A 21,004-nucleotide genomic window follows, 5' to 3' on the forward strand; every position below is an offset into this window, starting at 1 on the left:
TACCACGTGTATCTGCATATATTGCTTTATATCACAGGTAATCTCTTGTTTTATCATAAATTATATATTGTAATAGAATAAATAAATTAAATTATTACTTTTTGAGCATATTTTTAATATGTGATTGTTCTGTATCTCTTCAATAATTGTTACTATTATGCACATATTTAAGGTAATGTGTTTTCTATTCTAATGTGAAATTATTATTCTGTTGCAGACTATTGTTTCTTGTAAAAAAGGAATTGAAGTAAAATTGTACGTTTCGAAAGATAGCCACAGCTATAAAAGAAGCTGGCTAAAGTATATAACGTGTGTGCCTGCATATAAGTGCACGATGTCAGAGAATAGGCCTGTACGTATTTTTTCCAAAATTACCATTATTAATTTTATTATCATGATTCTACTCAAAAGGTTCTCTCAAGTGGTTTCTAATGGCCGTTTTACAATGAGTACTTTAGTCGTAATTCAACAGTATGGCTATTTGGGAGTCATGAATCGTTAATCGTAGCAAATTTATATCTAAAATGAAATAATATAGTTTATAATTACAAATAACACAGTTGTATTTGCCTTATAACACGATTATAACTTAATTCCGTTTCCAATATCTGATCAACGACTAACAACTCATTGCAAAACGACTATATATATTTTGATTTGCGCTTGCTGTGTCATTGTCGATTCTTGATCCTTGATACAAATGCCCTATTGTTTTAGGATTTTAAGAAAAAGTTATATTCCTTAAGACAAGAATTGTGTGTCATTCTTTGCTAAACATACCTGGCATGTTTGCGATGTAAAATAACTTGGCTAAAAATTTGCTGTTTTATTAGCTGTTTTATCTGACGCTACGAGATCGAAAGCTTTCGAATCCTGAGAACTTATTTTCTTCCCCTTAATTTTAAGGATAACTGTTAAAAATAAGTCATGTACAATTTAAACAAATCGTCCCAAACTATTTTATTCTATTTTGGATCTGAATACTAGTACAGATCCGATAGTCTGATACTCTTTTTTTTTGTCATTTTCTTCTATATCTAATATATAGTTCTATAGTTATTTTTCATACATTTAAAGAATTCGTTTTTCTTTGTTGCATTTTTAAAAATGTATTTTTTATTATAATAAATATTTTATTTTGTTAAATATCTCTTTAGTCTTTTGTGCAATCTTTATTTTATTATGTTTAATATAATACATATAATATTTATCTAATAAAACTGCAACAAAAATGTATTGTGTGCTGCAACCTTTCTTCCGTTGACCGTACAACCTGCTAATTTAATCTAACTGTAATTGGTAATGTATACCTGATGGTTAGTTAACGTTATTTGTCGTCGATATTTTGACGTCAAAAACGACGATAAACAACGTCAGCTTGTTACTTAGAATATTTATGATTTCGGTGTCAATTTCATTATTATTTTTTGGGTAGTGATCATGTAATTTTCCTTAGAACGGAAATGTAAAAAGTGAAAAATTTTGCCATTAACTTCAATGGCGAAAAATTTCACCTTTCCGCCCTAGGGAAAGTTACATGATCGATACCTGGCGGATACAATGAAACATTTTGTTGAATTGACATCGACACATTAACTAAAATAATCTATTTGTTCTTTTAATTTCAAGAAAATTTTTATATAAAATTACTACTTTAATAATCCCTGATACAAAGGTAAAATAATTAAAATTTCCTTATCTTCATATTACCCCTTTCATTTACATTACCTTCTCTCTAATTTAATTTAATTATGTAATTTTTTATAATATAACCTATATACTTAATACATAATTTTAATTATTAAACAATCCTACTTTCTTAAATCTTATAATCAATTAGATATTCAATTTCTTCAAATATTAAATAACCCTAATCCTACCTAATTAACCACATAATAAATTTAATCTAAATACATATTCCTATACACTTACTTTGTTACGACTTTTTTCACTTACATTACTAATGAAAATGACGGGCAATTTGTACATATTTTATTTAAATTTCAACTCATTAAATTTAATAAATTTATTATTAAATCCTTTTTTATTATAATTATTAAAATCATAATATTATTTTATTATTAATAAAATGTAATTCATTATACTCCTGACAACTCTACATTTTGATTTGAATTTCAATTTTACTTAAATTTATCAATTATATAATTTCTATTAAAATAATTTTAAAACAACAATATATAAAATCTTTTATCAGGCCCCTCCTAATAGTAGATTACCAATTATCTAACAAATTCCTCTAACTAGTTAAAATACCGCCAAATTATTTAAATTTCTTTAATTTAATTTTTAATCTCTAATTTACTTAGTTTAATATAATAGTTAATATAATAGGGTATCTAATCCTAATTTATATACTTAATTTTTTAAACCTCATCTATTTAAATTTTTATATAATCCCTACTTAATCTTAATATTTCACCATTCAAAATTAAATTTAATTATTTAAAAACCTTAAATTTATATATAATTCAAAATTACAAACAATTTATGTATAACCGCAATTCCTGGCACTAAGTTTATTATTATTCTTATAAATTACTATTTTTCATTTTCATGATTATAATTAATATAAATATTAATAATATGATTTGATTATTTAAATAAATTTCTCTTAAAATTTTATTTATATTATAATTATAAAATAAACTTTTTAAATAAAAATTAAATTTTATAAATTTAATTTTTACTAACTAACTTTTATTCAAATATTTTAATTATATTAAAATATTTTATTATTAATAAAATTATTAAAATTACAATTAAAATAAAAAATTAAAATAAGATTATATAAATTTTAAAAAAATAAAATACAAAAACCCTCTAATTATTAAGTATTAATAATTCCTCTTTTTGATTTTTAATCTATCTTAATAACCTTTCTATTTTTATTTATAGATAAATAAAACTTAATGTCTTAAGTTATATAAAAAATTTTTGTAATTAAAATTAATATATTAATCAATAAACTTAATGAATTAAAAAAAAATTAACAAAATCCATTTTTAATTTTATATATATATTTTTTTATTAACTAAAAACAATCTTCAACTTTTTATCTAAAATTTTTACTTTTTTCTCAAATCTTTTCAATGTAAATGAAACATTTTTCTTTAAACTAGAATGTTTCTTACGTATCCATTAATAATAACTTCTTAATTATATATTTTAAATCTATAAAATTTTTTAAAAATATAAGTAAGCTAAAAAAAAAACTTTTTGGTTCATACCCTAAATATAGAGTCTATACTCTCTTATTTACACTATATATAAAATAAACTTTTAATGATATGCCTGAATAAAGGACTACTTTGATAAAATAAATTATGTATAATATTTATACTTTTATTATTTAACATATTTATATCTAATAGAATGAAACTATTTCTAAAAATTTCAAAAATGTTTATGCCTCTTACATTAAAATATATTATATATATTTTAAACTAAAAATTATATTATTTTTAATATTGATTTTTCAAATTAATTAATTATTCTTTATATTATTATTATTTTTATTTTATTTTCTAAATATTTTATTCCTACTAATTTATTTATTTCATCCATCCTACCCTTATTTTCCACTGATTTATTAATAATTTGATTTTTTATAGAAATCAATAATTTTCTCTTTATCTTTATTCTTAACTTCTCCATTAAAAATAAAAAAATAATTTTTTTTTATTTCTTTATCCAAACTATCATCTCCTTTTTAATTATTTATTCTCTAATCTTAAATAATCTATTTATATATCCCAATATCAACAACTTTTTTCTCATTATAGCCCTTCTAATAAAATTAAGGATTCCCCAATTTCATCTTTGATTACCCCTAATTTCTAAATTCATAAACTGACACTCCCTATTTCTTTTTCTAACAATAATAAAAAATTATCCCCTTTTATATAATTTCTCTAATTAAATTAAATCTAATTTTAATTTACACTATTATCATCATATGCTCTATCTTACCCCCTTACTTAATAATCAACCTAACTAATTTTAAAATACTTCCCTCATACTCCTCCATTAACCAATCAGGTTGAATAATATTTCTAATCTATTTTAAAATTTTCATCTGATTTAAATGTTTTATCTTTTACTCTTTTATTACATTAAGTTTATTTAACCTAATTTATTACTTTAAAATATTTTTTCATAATAATTTCCTCTCTCATAATTATTACCAAACATATTTAAATTTCCTACCCTTAATTTTTATATTCAATATAGCAGGACTGCCTCCCTTTTCCTTTTTTCTTATAAAATGATACAAAATTTTTTTATTTTCTTACACCTCAGACTATCTTATTAATCTAATTATATTAATACTTAGATCTCTTACTATACTTTATATTTTATACTAATATAATAATCTCTTCCATCTTCTTTTACCAATTTAAATCAAAATTACATAACTTTAAATTTTTTATTAATCATCCTAAATCTTCTATTATCTACAGAACTTTATTTATTTCATTAATCTTATTTTTATTCTAAAATTTTAAGTTAAACTAAACTATAAACCTTCAAAGTTTAATACATATACTTATTGATATATAAATTTTATATGTCAATAAAATTTTATAACTTTAAATTTGCAATTTAATATTTTCTTTAAACTATAATATATAATGTTAGAAAATATAATTTAGAAAATCTTATTTTCTTAAATAAATTTACAATTTATTACTTAAATCAGACATAACATTCTATTTTATTTTATGAACAAATAACTTTTCTCAACTAATTACAAAGATATTGGAATTTTATACTTTATTCTTGCGATTTGAGCAGGAATAATTGGCTCATCTATAAGAATAATAATTCGATTAGAATTAGGGTCTTGTAACTCACTAATTAATAATGATCAAATTTATAACTCCTTAGTTACTAGATATGCTTTTATTATAATTTTTTTCATAGTTATACCTTTCATAATTGGAGGATTTGGAAATTTTTTAGTTTCCTTAATACTAGGATCACCCGATATAGCTTACCCCCGAATAAATAACATAAGATTTTGACTCCTACCCCCATCTCTAACTCTTTTAATTATTAGAAGATTCATTAATATGGGCGTTAGAAATGGATGAACTATCTACCCCATTAGCCTCCAATATTTTTCACAGTGGAGCCTCTATCGACCTATCTATTTTTTCCCTACAAATTGCCGGAATATCATCAATTTTAGGAGCTATTAATTTTATTTCTACAATCATTAACATACACCATAAAAACTTTACCATAGACAAAATCCCTCTTCTAGTCTGATCCATTCTTATTACTGCTATTCTTCGTCTTTTATCTCTCCCTATCTTGCTGGAGCTATTACAATATTATTAACTGACCGTAATTTAAATACTTCTTTCTTTGGAATTGGAACCCTCAGGAGAGGGCGATCCAATTCTTTACCAACACTTATTTTGATTCTTTGGGCACCCTGAAGTTTATATTCTAATTCTCCCCGGATTAATCCCCCACATTATTATAAGTGAAAGAGGAAAAAAAGAAACTTTCGGATCTTTAGGAATGATTTATGCTATAATCGCTATTGGTTTTTCAGGATTTATTGTATGGGCCCATCATATATTTACTATTGGCCTAGATGTAGATACACAAGCATATTTTACTTCTGCAACTATAGTTATTGCTATTCCTACAGGGATTAAAATCTTCAGATGAATTTCTACTCTCCATGGTATAAAAATTAACTATAATCCCACACTTTGATTATCTATAGGATTTATCTTCTTATTTACTGTAGGCGGTTTAACAGGTATTATGCTCTCTAACTCATCAATTGATATTAGCAGATTCCATTTATGGATCAACCTTCTTTATTGCAACAGGCTTTCACGGACTTCACGTAATCATTGGAACCTTATTCTTACTTACCTGTTTTATACGCATAAAATATTCCCACTTTACTAATCACCATCACTTTGGCTTTGAAGCAACAGTATTATATTGACATTTTGTAGATGTAGTATGATTATTTTTATATATCTCTATCTACTGATGAAGATATTAAACTTTTATTTATATAATATAACTTATTACATTTAACTTCCAATTAAAATATTTAAATATAGTGTATTTAATACAAATAATTATTCAAATAATTTATCTCTTACTAATTTTATTATTAATCTCTACCCTACTAATTAGATAAATTTTCTAATTTAAAAAAAATCTTTTCAAGATCGAAAAAAAATTTCACCTTTTGATGAATGTAGATTTGACCCAATTTCAAAAAATCGCCTTCCTTTCAGAATTCAATTTTTTTTTAATTAGACTAATTTTTCTAATTTTTGAAATTACTTTATTAATTCCTCTAATTTTCTTATTCAAATTCTTTAATCTTCCCATAATCATATCCTCATTTTTCATTCGTCTCATACTACTACTAGGACTTTATTTTGAGTATTCAGAAAAATCCATTGATTGAAAAATTTAAATATACCCAGAATATTAGTTAAAATTATAACATTTAAATTGCATTTAAAAATTATATTAATTATATATATTTTAATCCCCCGACCACCTTTTTTATTTAATTAACTATCGTTTTTAATTCTTTTTCTTCTTTCAGAAATTATTATCACTTATTTTCTTAAAGTAAACTTTTACATTTAATTTCGCCTTAAAAATTGATTAAATTATAATTTAAGAAATTCATTAACTAAAACCAAATACAGGTAAATTATTGTTAATAATTTAATTCAAATTTAAACATTTAGTTAAAGTAAATTAATATAAACTTCTGATTCATATATTATGATAAACTCATATTACTTCTTTTAAATGTAGTTTAACTAAAACATTATATTTTCATTATAAATATAATTTCTTTAAATTTGTTTAAAAATTAATCTAATTTTCTTAATATCTTCAATATTATGCTTTATCGATAAGCTATTTAAATTAAATTAATAATTTCATTATTAAACTGAAATAAATAAGAACAAAACCAAATATATAAATTTTATAGTTAAATATAAATTTTTTATACTGAACAATATAAAAACTTATATTTTTTCTTATAAATTCAATTCAAACTTTGTCAACATAATACATCCCCACCCCTAACTTGTTCACTGGCTTATAGCCCCATATATACATATAATTTAAAAATCATATTAATCTTAAAAAATAAACCAAATTAAAACCCTTAATTAAATACTTCCTAACGACTCTAATTATAAGCCCAAAAGAAATTCTCATAATTCAAACAACTAAAGTAATAATTTTAACTCTAAAATCTAAATGAACAATATATAAATTATTAAAAAATATTCAATTTATTAAAGATCCAATTAAAATTCTTATTATTACTAACCTAATTATAGATATATTTATTATTTTTCTGTCCCTAAAATTATATTATCTGCGAAATTTAAAATTATTAAAAAATAAATAATAAAATAATCGAGATGAATAAGAAACTGTAAACATTAAAGAAACTACAATCAACATTAGTATCAACACATTAACTTTATACCTATAAATTAGCTCTATAAACAAATCCTTAGAATAAAATCCTGAAATAAAAGGCATCCCGCATAAAGCTAAATTAAAAATATAAAATCTTATTATAGTAAAAGAAATAATTTCATTTAGGTTCCCTAATAAACAAATATCTTGATTATTTATTATAGAATGAATTATAATCCCCGCCCATATAAACAATAAAGATTTAAAAATAGCATGTGTCAATAAATGATAAAAAACTACTATTCTAAATCCTAAACTCAAAATTATTATTATTAATCCCAACTGTCTTAAAGTTGATAGCAATAATTTTCTTCAAATCATTCTCCACATTAGCTACAATTCCCGCTATTAATATTGTCAATACAGATAAAAAAAATAAATAAACTCCTACCCCCCCCCTCTCCAATAAAAATTTATTAAAGCGAATCATCAAATAAACTCCCGCAGTTACTAATGTTGAGGAATGAACTAAAGCTGATACAGGAGTAGGAGCTGCTATTGCTATTGGTAATCAAGTTAAAAAAGGAATTTGAGCCCTCTTTCTAATTGCCGCTAAGGATATTATAAATAATAATAATTTTCCCATCCTTAATGATCAAATATTTCACCTTCCTCTAACCAATATTAAACCAATTATTATTAAGATCCCCACATCTCCTACTCGATTACATAAAACCGTTACTATTCCTGAATTATAGGATACGTAATTTTGATAATAAATTACTAGCCAGTAAGAAACTAATCCTAACCCATCCCACCCAAATAAAATCCTAATAATATTAGGTCTGATAATTATTAAAACTATTGAAAAAATAAATAATACAACTAAATAATTAAATCGCTTTAAAAACATTTCCCCCTCTATATACCCTATCCCATAAATCATAATTATTGAGGAAATTAAAAAAATTACCCTAATAAATATTCTTCTATCCCAATCTAATAAAAAAATTAACTCTATATTTATAGATCTAAAACTTAAAAATATTCACTCTATCATCATCCTAAAATCATAATAATATAATAAAATCCTTAAGTTAAATATAAAAACAAAACCTAAAACTATGAAAATACAATATATATAAATATTAATTATAATAATTTAAGATACTAAATAAGTATATCGTTATTTCCACAAAATAATATTTTCTTTAAAACTACCTAAATTCTCTAATTTTACATCAATATAACTAAATTTAATATTAATATTAATAATGGGTAAAAATGTATAATTAATACTACAAATTCTTTTACTAATCTCATATTAAATTTTACTAGTCCATATCTTTTTCCCCCATGCTGAACATAAAAAAATAAATATAAAGAATAAGCCCTTATAAAACAAATTATTATTAAATAAATAATTATATACAAATTTCAATTTAAAATAACCATTAAAATTATTAATTCCCTAAAAAAATTTAATGAAAAAGGAAAAGAAAAGTTAGCAACACATAATAAAAGTCACCACAACATCACTGAAGATAATTTACTCATTATTCCCTTATTAAAAATTAATAATCGCCTCTCCCTTCGCTCATAAAATACATTTACCATATAAAATAAGCCCGAGGAACATAATCCATGAGAAATTATTATAATATATCTCCCCAAAACTCCTAATTTATGTATAGTTATTAAAACACATAATATCATATTCATATTTACTACTGAAAAATAAGCTACTAATCTTTTTATATCTACCTGAACCAAACATAAAATTCTTACTATTACCCTCCCAATAATTCTTAACCTTGAAATAAAATAAGTAAATTTTATTCTTATATAAACAAATACTTCTAACAATCGAATTAAACCATATCTTCCCATCTTCAATAACACTACTGCTAAAATTATAGACCCATAAACAGGAGCCTCCACATGGGCCTTAAGCAATCAAATATGAACTACATACATAGGTATTTTAATATAAAAAACTATATAACTTATTAAAAATCCCCCTAATCTATAATTATATATATACAAAATACCCCTTAATAATCTAAATGTTAACCTCAACCTATATGAATATATAAATTTTTATAATATAAATTAATAAAAGAAAGGAAATTAATAACATATATATTATCAAATAATAGGAAGCCCTAAGTCGTTCCATATTTCCCTCCCAATAAATAATTAAAAAAAAAGTAGGAATTAACCTAATTTCAAATAATAAATAAAATATCAATAAATCTAGAGATAAAAAAATATCATTAATAATACTAACAGATTAATAAATATAAATATTAATTTACTATTTCATTTACTCAGACATATCATTATTAACCCTACAATCCAAATTCTTAAAATTACTAATCAAATCGAATAATACTCAACCCCAATATATAAAAATAGTTTATATAGAATACCGCCTCAAACCAAATCCTTGAATATATAAGTAAATAATATTATAAAACAAACCAAAAATTTAAATTTTAATAAAATATACCTATTTTATTTTTAATTATTATAAAATTTATAAAAAAAATTATTACAAAAAATTTGAACATATGTTTAAAATTTCCTAATATTAAATATATAATATAAATCCCTCCCACAAAACCGAACAATAATTACTAATAATCTCAAACCTAGGACCCCCTCACAAATTCTAAATACTAAATAATAAATCAAATAAAACTCCAAATTAATTATTCTAAAAACTAAAATATTAATAAAAATATTAATAAAAAAATTCTTATAACTATCAATTCAATTAACATTAATAAATAACATATATTTATATATAAAAATAACAAATAATATTACTAAAATTATCAATTGCCCATAAAATAATATATCAATAAAAATTAGTTTTTTAGTTTAAAAAAAAACATTAATTTTGTAAATTAAAAATATATATTTATCTATTAAAACTTCAAAAAAATAATTTTTAAATTTATCATATCTTTAACCTCCAAAATTAATATTCTATATAAACTATTTTTTGTAAATAAAAATTTTTATTTATTTACTTTAATATACTTTTATTATAATCTCTATTTCAAAAAATTACATCAAACCCAACCCCCCGGCCCCGCTAACTCTAAGTATCATTTATATATTACTCATATGATAAAATTATCCCATTTATTAAACTATTCAATAATTATATTTTTAATAATTCTTTTCTTTATTAATATAAAATCTATCCATCATACCTATCCATCCTTAATTATTTCTCTAATCATCTATGCCCTCATAATTTGTTTAACTTTATCTATCCAATCCTATAACTTTATGTTTTCCATTATATTTTTTATAATAATAATTAGAGGACTATTAATTTGTTTTCTTTATTTCGCTGGTTTAATCTCCAATGAACAAAATAAATTCATTTTTTTCTTCTCCCTAACTATTAATAAATTTTTAAATACACTAATCCTATTAATTTTCTTCTTAAATTTATTTAAATACAATTTTTACTATACATATAAAACAAATAATCTCTTTTTAATCGATTCCCCATTATTTCAAAGTATCTTCAATATTTTTAACTATCCCTTTAACAATTTTACTCTTTTAAGTATAATTTACTTTCTTATTATCCTATTCTTTGTTATTAAAAGCTGCTCTACCAAATCCTCTTCCCTTCGAAAACTTAATTATTTCTATCTTTGCCCGTCCGCCGCTACTTATTTATATGAACAATATTATAGATTTAATAAAATCTTTACTCTTAAAACTCCCCACTCCAAACAAACATTTCTTACTGATGAAATTACGGATTTTTACTAGAATTATTTCTATTTATTCAAATTATTAAAGGTTTTTTTTTATCCATTCACTATTGCCCCAATATCTTTCATGCCTTTAACAGTATTATTCATATTATACAAAATATTTCAAATGGATGACTTATACATAATATCCATATTAATGGAGCAACATTTTTTTTCATTTGTATATATACACCCACATTGCCCGAGGCATATATTACTCTTCCTTTAAATTAATTCACACATGAATAATTGGAGTAACCATTTTCTTTATTTCCATAGCAACAGCACTCCTAGGTTATGTCTTACCCTGAGGACAAATATCTTTTTGAGGAGCCACAGTTATCACTAATCTAGTTTCCACCATCCCATACTTAGGAACAATAATTGTTGAATGAATCTGAGGAGAATTTTCAATTAATAATGCAACACTTAATCGATTTTTTTTTCTTTTCATTTCTTCCTCCCATTTATTATCCTATTTATAGTAATATTATCATACACCTTTTCTTTCTCCATGAAACAGGATCATCTAACCCCCTAGGAACAAATAGAAATCTTTATAAAATCCCTTTTTATATTTACTTTTCATTTAAAAATCTCCTAGGATTTATTTTATGTCTTATTATCTTTACTCTAATTATTCTCCAATACTCATATATATTTAGAGACCCTGACAATTTTATTCCTGCCAACCCTATAATTGCCCTTATTCACATTCAACCTGAATGATACTTTCTTTTTGCCTATGCCATCTTACGATCTATCCCTAACAAACTAGGGGGTGTAATTGCCCTCCTAACTTCAATTTTAATTCTATATACTCTACTCCCCTGCAAAAAATTTATATGCCATTTTTTTCCTTTTTACCCCTTAATCATCTATTGTTTTGAATATTCATTAATGCCTTTATCCTTTTAACTTGAGCAGGGGCGCAACCTATCAAAGCGCCATTTGTCACAATCAGTCAATATATTAATTCACCATACCGTATACGAGGCAACATGCCTCGTATAAAAATAATTAAAAACAATATGACATTAATATATATATATATAATGAATACATTAAATCAGTAAATATAACTAAAATTAAATACCTAAAAAAAACAATGATACCATATTCCGCTATAAAACTTAATGCAAATCCCCCCCCTAAAATATTCAATATTAAATCCCGAAACTAATTCAGACTCACCCTCAACAAAATCTATAGGGGTCCGATTTAATTCAGCTAATATTCTAATAAAAAATACTGAAAATAAAGGAACTAATATTAATATATATCAAAAATAACTTTGTCATTTAATAAAATCCACAAAAGAATACCTGTCTCTTAAAATTATTAAAATCAAAATAATTATAATAAACCTAACCTCATATGATAAAACTTGAGAAATAACTCGAATAGAGCCAATTAATGAATATATTGAACTGGATGACCTGTCCATTATTAAAAACATATATCCTATAATAGTTATTATCAAACTAATATAAATTATTAAAATTTTTCTATAAAATTAAAATATTTCTAATATTATTATAATTTTTATAAATCTCTAACTCAATTACACTTAACTTTTTAAAATTTAAATTATAGTTTATCCCATAATTTATTTGAATAATTTATTATATTAATTTTATTCACTATTAATAATTTTTATCAAATAAACAATATAAATAATTAATTATAAATTTAATTTAATTTAAAAAAACTTGATATTATTAAAATTGAATAAAACATTTTCTCTAATAAACTATTTTTAATAATAATTCCACATTAACTAAAATAATCTATTCGCTCTTTTAATTTCAAGAAAATTTTTATATAAAATTACTACTTTAAGAATCCCTGATACAAAAGGTACAATAATTAAAATTTCCTTTTCTTCATATTACCCTTTTCATTTACATTACCTTCTCTCTAATTTAATTTAATTACTTAATTTTTTGTAATATAACCTATATACTTAATATATAATTTTAATTATTAAACAATCCTATTTTCTTAAATCTTATAATCAATTAGATATTCAATTTCTTCAAATATTAAATAACCCCAATCTCACCTAATTAACCACATAATAAATTTACTCTAAATACATATTCCTATACACTTACTTTGTTACGACTTTTTTCACTTACATTACTAATGAAAATGACGGGCAATTTGTACATATTTTATTTAAATTTCAACTCATTAAATTTAATAAATTTACTATTAAATCCTTTTTTATTATAATTATTAAAATTATAATATTATTTTATTATTAATAAAATGTAATTCATTATACTCCTGACAACTCTACATTTCGATTTGAATTTTAATTTTACTTAAATTTATCAATTATATAATTTCTATTAAAATAATTTTAAAACAATATATAAAATCTTTTACCAGGCCCCTCCTAACATGGGGCCCCTTACCAATTATCTAACAAATTCCTCTAACTATTTAAAATACCGCCAAATTATTTAAATTTCTTTAATTTAACAACTATTCTGGTAAGCTCGTATGCAATTTAACAATTAATTGAAAAGGCCAGTGAGACGAGCAAAAAGGTGTAGATGTTCGTATAGCTAATAATACATGTTTATTCGTATATAAAGAACACAAACGTTCCGACTCTACGGAGTCTTCTTCAGTGTGTGTATTCTTAGGCTGAAATCACACGATGCGTAATAGAGCTGCGGGATAGAGAATGCGTCATTGAAGCGACCAATCAGCGCTATTCCGCTCTTTTCTATTACGCGAGTTTTGTCCGCTATGTTCACATGGTGCGTCAAAGAGATGCAAAGACACATCCAGGATAAATATAATTTAGAAATTATTATCTTTTTGTTAATAATTTGCTTATTAAAATAAAATATAATTTCTTAAATTGTAAAAACAATTATCATTGTTATAGTATTTAATATTTTGTAATAAATACTTATAAATTTAAAATGATTTTTTGACTGCTTTCACGCATTTATAGTCATTTTTCCGCATTATGTGAACAGTGCACACTGAAATCATGCGTAATGCGTATTGCGTCATTGCTTCAAAACTTTATCTTGACAGCTGTACTCGCACATTTTTATTTAATTATTAGTTTGTATCCACGAGTTTATAATTAATTTTTATTATGGATAAAAAGTTAAAATTGGTGACTGAATCTATTACACATTTATTGCAAATATAATTAATTAACTTAACAATAATCTAACCTTGAAATACGACGGTTTAGGACGTAATAGAACGCTATGACCGCTATGACGCACATCAACGCACACTCTATTCCGCTCTTTTCTATCACGCAAGCTCAAAGAGCGGAATAGCGCTGATTGGTGGCTTCAATGACGCATTCTCTATTCCGCAGCTCTATTACGCATCGTGTGATTTCAGCCTTACATTACAAACGCAGAGCGCAAACAAATCTTCATAACAGCCTTTTAAGTACAGTTGTCCGGGATTTAAAGCCCATAGTCATGAAATTTCTATTCTTGCTTCGTCGTGAGAGAAATTTCGTGACCATGAGCTTTAAATCCCGGACAACTGTACTTAAAAGGCTGTTATGAAGATTTGTTTGCGTTCTGCGTTTGTAATGTAAGAATACACACACTGAAGAAGACTCCGTAGAGTCGGAACGTTTGTGTTCTTTATATACGAATAAACATGTATTATTAGCTATACGAACATCTACACCTTTTTGCTCGTCTCACTGGCCTTTTCAATTAATTCTTTCTTTAATTTAATTTTTAATCTCTAATTTACTTAGTTTAATATAATAGTTAATATAATAGGGTATCTAATCTTAATTTATATACTTAATTTTTTAAACCTCATCTATTTAAATTTTTATGTAATCCCTACTTAATCTTAATATTTCACCATTCAAAATTAAACTTAATTATTTCAAAACCTTAAATTTATATATAATTCAAAATTATAAACAATTTATTTATAACCTTAGTATAACCGGAATTGCTGGCACTGTTTATTATTATTCTTATAAATTATTATTTTTCATTTTCATGAATATAATTAATATAAATATTATTTATATGATTTTATTATTTAAATAAATTTCTCTTAAAATTTTATTAATATTATAATTATAAAATAAATTTTTTAAATAAAAATTAAATTTTATAAATTTAATTTTTACTTACTAACTTTTATTCAAATATTTTAATTATATTTTAATTATATTTTAATTATATTAAAATATTTTATTATTAAAAAAATTATTAAAATTACAATTAAAATAAAAAATTAAAATAAAATTATATAAATTTTAATAAAATAAAATACAAAAACCCTATAATTATTAAGTATTAATATTTCCTCTTTTTGATTTTCAATCTATCTTTTTAACCTTTCTATTTTTATTTATAGATAAATAAAATTTAATGTCTTAAATTATATAAAATATTCTTGTAATTAAAATTAATATATTAATCAATAAAATTAATGAATTTAAAGAAAAAAATTAACAAAATCTTACCATTTTTAATTTTGTATATATTTTTTTTTATTAACTAAAAACAATCTTCTTGAAATATTATTATAATATTTCATATATATAATATTGAAATATTATATAAAGTAATAAAATATCGCACTCAGCGCAACTTAAATATTTTATCGTTACTCTGTTGAATTATTCACTTTTTAACAGCAGAATTATTTTTAACATACTTTGTTCGACTCTAACAACTTTTACAGATGCAGCTTGTTTTATTAAACGTACCGATTTAATATTTGGGAATTTAACAACGTAAATATATAAAGTCCTTAAACTTGTCCGTTAAATACTTGCGTCAATATTAAAATACATAAAATAATTTCAAACATTTTCACTCTAATTATTGTAATTAAAGTCTGACAGAAAAAAGGAGAAAAGTGCTGTACTTACCTTAAATGCTGTCCTACACCTTTACAATCAACTGACAAACTGATTCAAATTCTTTCATCACACTGCTTATATTAGCTTAGTTACCCCTACCCATGGTGGATCCACCATGCCCCTAACATGCATCGTTACATACGTGTATATTTCTCACATAACCAATCAGTTATCTAAAAAGACTCAACAAAAGACGCGGAACGGTTCTGATTGGTTAGACTTTTCCGCTCGCGGATATTGATCAATATTTGCAGACGGCGATTCAATTGAATAAATTAAAACTAAATTGAAGCTAAAGTCCGCTTCTTTGTAGCTTCTTTCATTTCTTCTTTAAATTTAGTTTTTATTTATTATATTACAAATGTGCTAAAATATTATCTTTTTCTTGAACGATATTTATTATAAAAATGTACAACTTGTCAAAGTTTTTATAAAATTTTGACAAGTTATAATATTTGATGTACGTAAAATGTAAGTAATAAGAATACAAAATTCTACAAGTTTATAAAATTATTACACCAAATATTATAATCTGATATCCACATGTTACACGTCAACCGCAAAAACGGGAGTCGGAAGTTAGCCACACCGCAGGGGCAAAACTGAAATGATATTAGTCGCCCGCGAAACTTTAAACCGACATAACTTTTATAATTTGTAAAATAATTTTGATAAATTATACGTCATTGTATTCATTAAAAAAAACGCTACAACTTTTATCATATAAAAATATTCACTTTACCATGCAAAAGTTGTGCATGTCTCTTCGCTCTTTAACACAAATAATTTCTTTAAATAACCATTGTGCTCACAAGAAAGTTTAGTTCAAACCATTTAATTTTATATTATGTTTATTGGGTCTATCTGCTTCGAAATAAAAAAGGGTAGCCACTTATATTAGGACACCCTGTATATATATATATATATATATATATATATATATATATATATATATATATATAATAGAGCAAAGTATATGCAAAGTGTCAGAAGTTAAAATAGAAGAGATTATGACAAAATTGGGTACAAAGTGCAAGAGCGTATTTCGACGCGCGGCGCAGCATTGAGCGCTTTTCTTTCGATTTTCACACCGTACATAATTTAGAGCATTTCTGACAATTTCCCTTATTAATTAAGGGGAACTTAAGAAAATATTATTAAAATGTCAAAAGTCAATGAAGAAGAATTCATAAATTAAATTAATAATTTATTGTAACGTTTGCAACATTCTGCGTGATTTTTATTATGTTTAAACAAAGCATATTGTAATGTTTAAATATAAGTGAAAACTAAATGTCTGAATTTTCGAGTTTTCGAGAAAAGTACGAAATAGTTGAATAAAAAGTTTTATGAAGGGATCGTTATAAGAAAGATATGTATTAGCTTTAAATGTCGTTCGGCCATTAATCTGCGTTTCAGGTATACGAATTGCGGGCCGCTTCACGAAAGAGCGAACATCTGCTCGCTTCAGTACTTCCGTGTTTGGATTCTCGAATAATTTCCTTTCCATGATCATAACTTTAATTGTTTGCTGTCTCTCTTCTTTCCTTTTTGTTTCGATCCTTCGCTTCGAAATGACGGTTTGCTATTTGAAAAGAGAAACCAAGGGCAGGGGAAAGCACACTTTCGTAGGGAATCGAGCCGGCAGTTTGACTTATAACTCGGAGCCAAGGGTGGTCGCTCGAGAATTTCCGAAAAAAGATACCTGAGAATTTTTTTTTACAAAAAATGTTTTTTAAAATATTACAAAAATATTGTTTTGTTCATTGAGATGTGCTGCAATAATATAATAGTTATACAGATATTTCCAAGAAATTATTTATAGAAGACGTCTAATAGTTGTCTAATTTTGATAACACAAAAACGTCAAATTGACCAAATTTTCGACGTCTATATCAACTGGTTTTTTAAACGTTGATTTGACGATTATTCAACCTGTTATTTCTCACTGGGGATATGGTGTAATAATATAATATTTATGCGGATATTTCGAAGAAATTCACAGAAGAATTCAAAACATCGATTATATTTTGAGGTGGATTCGAGTACCGTTTTTGAATGGACCATCTTGGTTACGTAGATTCCACTTGAATGATTCTGAAATAGAACCTGTTCTCATCGGGTATCCCGGTGTAAGGGGTATTCCTCTCCAACCCTTGCTTTGCAGGTTCCAGTGCAGGGTCTTTTGTGGTAGTCTTTCTTCACCTATTTTTCTCACGTGAGATGTATATCCTCTTTCAATACCGGTTGCTTTTCAATTAACATCTTTAGACAGAAAATAAATAATATTGTCAGTGCAAGATCTTCTTGCTCTAAATTCACACTATTTTTCTTTTTCTTAATCTTTATACTCTTCTTCTATCAGATCTCTTATTATTCTCCCGTACACTCTACTAACTGTACTCGAACTGTAATCGAAATTTCTCTGGGTGCTTTCCAGCTACGACACAAATCGACACTGTGTAACACAGTGTCCATTAGTGTAAGAGAGAAAATTTTAGTTGTTTCACTCACACTAATGGACACTGTGTTACACAGTGTCGACTTGTGTCGTAGCTGGAAAGCACCCTCTGTAATTTGTGCATTGTGTTTTGTCTTCTTTTTTTTTAGATTAGCGTTATATTATGTGCTAACCTTCATTTATCCTCTAATAGAAGACAAATGAAGAAATGATTCTTCTATTAAATAGGGGTGAGTGGGATAAATTGAACTTATTTGCCATTGTTGCTCTCTATAAAGTGCAAATAAATAAATTATAGACTTTTAAAAGACCTAAATATATTGTACCGCCAAATGCAACAAGATAAAATATTCGGGATTCGGTCCGTCTTAAGCAGAGATGACGACCCATGGTTCGTAACTTCCGCAGTATTTTATGACTCCAAACCCTCTCTGCTGTGTGTGTGTGTGTGTGTATTTTTTAAAAATAATATAGTATTTAAGTATTAATTTAAAAACAGATATATAATAAAAGTCGCAGTTAGGTATTATTAGAATAATAAAAATAGAATATTTGAAAAAAATATTTATTAATTTTTATAATAATATGAAATTATCTAAACATACAGTAGTATTAGATATATCAGAAATATTATATTAGATATCTTTATTTATGTTTTGAAATTATTATAAATTATTTCTCTGTATTCATATTGACAAAAACTGTCCACATTTAATAATTTGGAAGATAAAACATCATCTGACCCGTGTTAATTATATGTAAATTAAATGGAAAAAGATAACTTAATTCATTAATATAATAAAACGTAAAATATTTTTGTTTATTATTAATTACTTCATAAGCATGAAAGTGTTTATTATAATTTAATGTTATTAATTTTTTATAATACAAGTGTAACAACTATTATAAGTTTTTTTTCAAAACGTATTTTATTTTATTGAATTGTAGTAAAATATTATCTGTAATTCTAATCACGGAAGAAGTTTATAACAAATGCTATTTTCTTCGTAGTATGTAGTTAATAAAAAAATCTTTAAATTTTTGGATGTTTGATTCAAATCTAAAATTTTTTATATGACCCCACTGTATGTTATAAGAAAATCTTTTCTTATTCAAATATCGATACGTAGATTTAAATTGGGTTCGATTAAAAAGTGTAAAAGGCAAATTCACGTAACTTCTTCAATTTTAGACATTTAATTCTAAATCTTTATGTTTCGCTTCAAATCTCACAAATGATAAATAATGAGAAAGTTCAATATTTTTCAATAATGCGTGGATAATGTGTTAAAAAGTGGTATTTAGGTTTAATATAAAGAGAGATAATATAAAGAGATAAACCATAAAGAGATATGTATAATTTGTTGTGTTCAAAAATATAAAAACTTAGTTGTTGATTTGCTGTTTTAGATAGATAGACTGGAACAAATTTCTGCTATTTTCAAAGCTAATAAATAAAATTTCCAAATTTTATTGCTTTGAGGAACAGTATCACCAGCTATAAAGTGATTTACCAATGCATTCATTTCAGCAGCTGAACAGATTATACTTCTATTTTTTTAGATGATTTCTTTAGTAACGGTATGTTTTTTTTTATGTAAATCATATAAGTTGTATTTGATTTTGAAATTAAGAGATTCCAATGTAAAAAATTTGAATATATTAATTTTGATATAATATTTGCCACATCTTATCTTAAAACACCTTCATACAAATCGGGCATAATATCTAAGCATTGATTTTCATAAATATGAAAATATTTCTAATTGTTAAAGATACACGTGTTTTTTACTCTGAAATCTTTGTTTTCCAAATGAAATACATATTGATCTTGTGATCTTATTAAACTTGATTGCTTTGTGATCTTGTTTTGTTACATTTTGATTTGCTAAGTTAATCTGCTAAAATTTGCAATAATAATTAGAAAAAAAAACTTTTGGGATCAACCCAAGTATTGAGTGAATTGTTAAATTATTGCCTATTACAAAAGATAATGCAAAATATGGACGGGTTCTGATAGCGCACGATAACCAACCAACCAATCATCTTGACTTATTTAACCAATCTACGGAAAATCTTTAAGCATCTGCCATTGTGAGTGCTATCGGGACCCGCCGGCAAAATATACATGCTTTTTATAATTTTCTATATATAAACCATCTTTCTCCAGAACTTTCAATTCATTTAACAAATGCTTTTAAAAAAGCACAATTTCCATAAAAGGATCAGTCTGAACTATAAAAATAAATATATTTTCTAAGCGACTGCTATATTTTGATGGGATGATTGGGATACTATAGTAAAAACATTCAATTTTATAATAACCATCATGACTTCCAAGTGGATTACTAACTTCAAAATTATTAAAATATATAATTAACGGTAAAATTATCTTATTAGAAGTTGTAATTGTTT

The 21,004-nt window shown here is 24.2% G+C and overlaps 2 protein-coding genes and 1 pseudogene across 2 annotated transcripts in view; all 3 read right to left on the reverse strand.

The window, feature by feature from the left end:
* LOC105199688 (fatty acid synthase) overlaps positions 1-16,159 on the reverse strand; it is a 38,365-nt gene extending 22,206 nt beyond the window's left edge. Inside the window, exon 1 of the mRNA XM_039447343.1 lies at positions 16,138-16,159. The gene's annotated coding sequence lies outside the window, so the exon portion shown is untranslated. The remainder of the gene's footprint in view (positions 1-16,137) is intronic.
* LOC113005386 lies at positions 7,318-8,471 on the reverse strand (annotated as a pseudogene).
* Positions 8,790-12,687, reverse strand: LOC120358707 (NADH-ubiquinone oxidoreductase chain 1-like). Its single transcript, XM_039453750.1, has 3 exons — positions 12,548-12,687; positions 10,082-10,153; positions 8,790-8,814 (listed from the first exon to the last, which is right to left on the reverse strand). The coding sequence occupies exons 1-3, from the start codon at positions 12,685-12,687 to the stop codon at positions 8,790-8,792; spliced, it is 237 nt and encodes a 78-aa protein (XP_039309684.1).
* Positions 16,160-21,004: the final 4,845 nt, after the last annotated feature.

Source organism: Solenopsis invicta, chromosome 1 (genome assembly GCF_016802725.1).
Source record: "Solenopsis invicta isolate M01_SB chromosome 1, UNIL_Sinv_3.0, whole genome shotgun sequence".
In the NCBI taxonomy this organism is placed as follows: domain Eukaryota; kingdom Metazoa; phylum Arthropoda; class Insecta; order Hymenoptera; family Formicidae; genus Solenopsis; species Solenopsis invicta.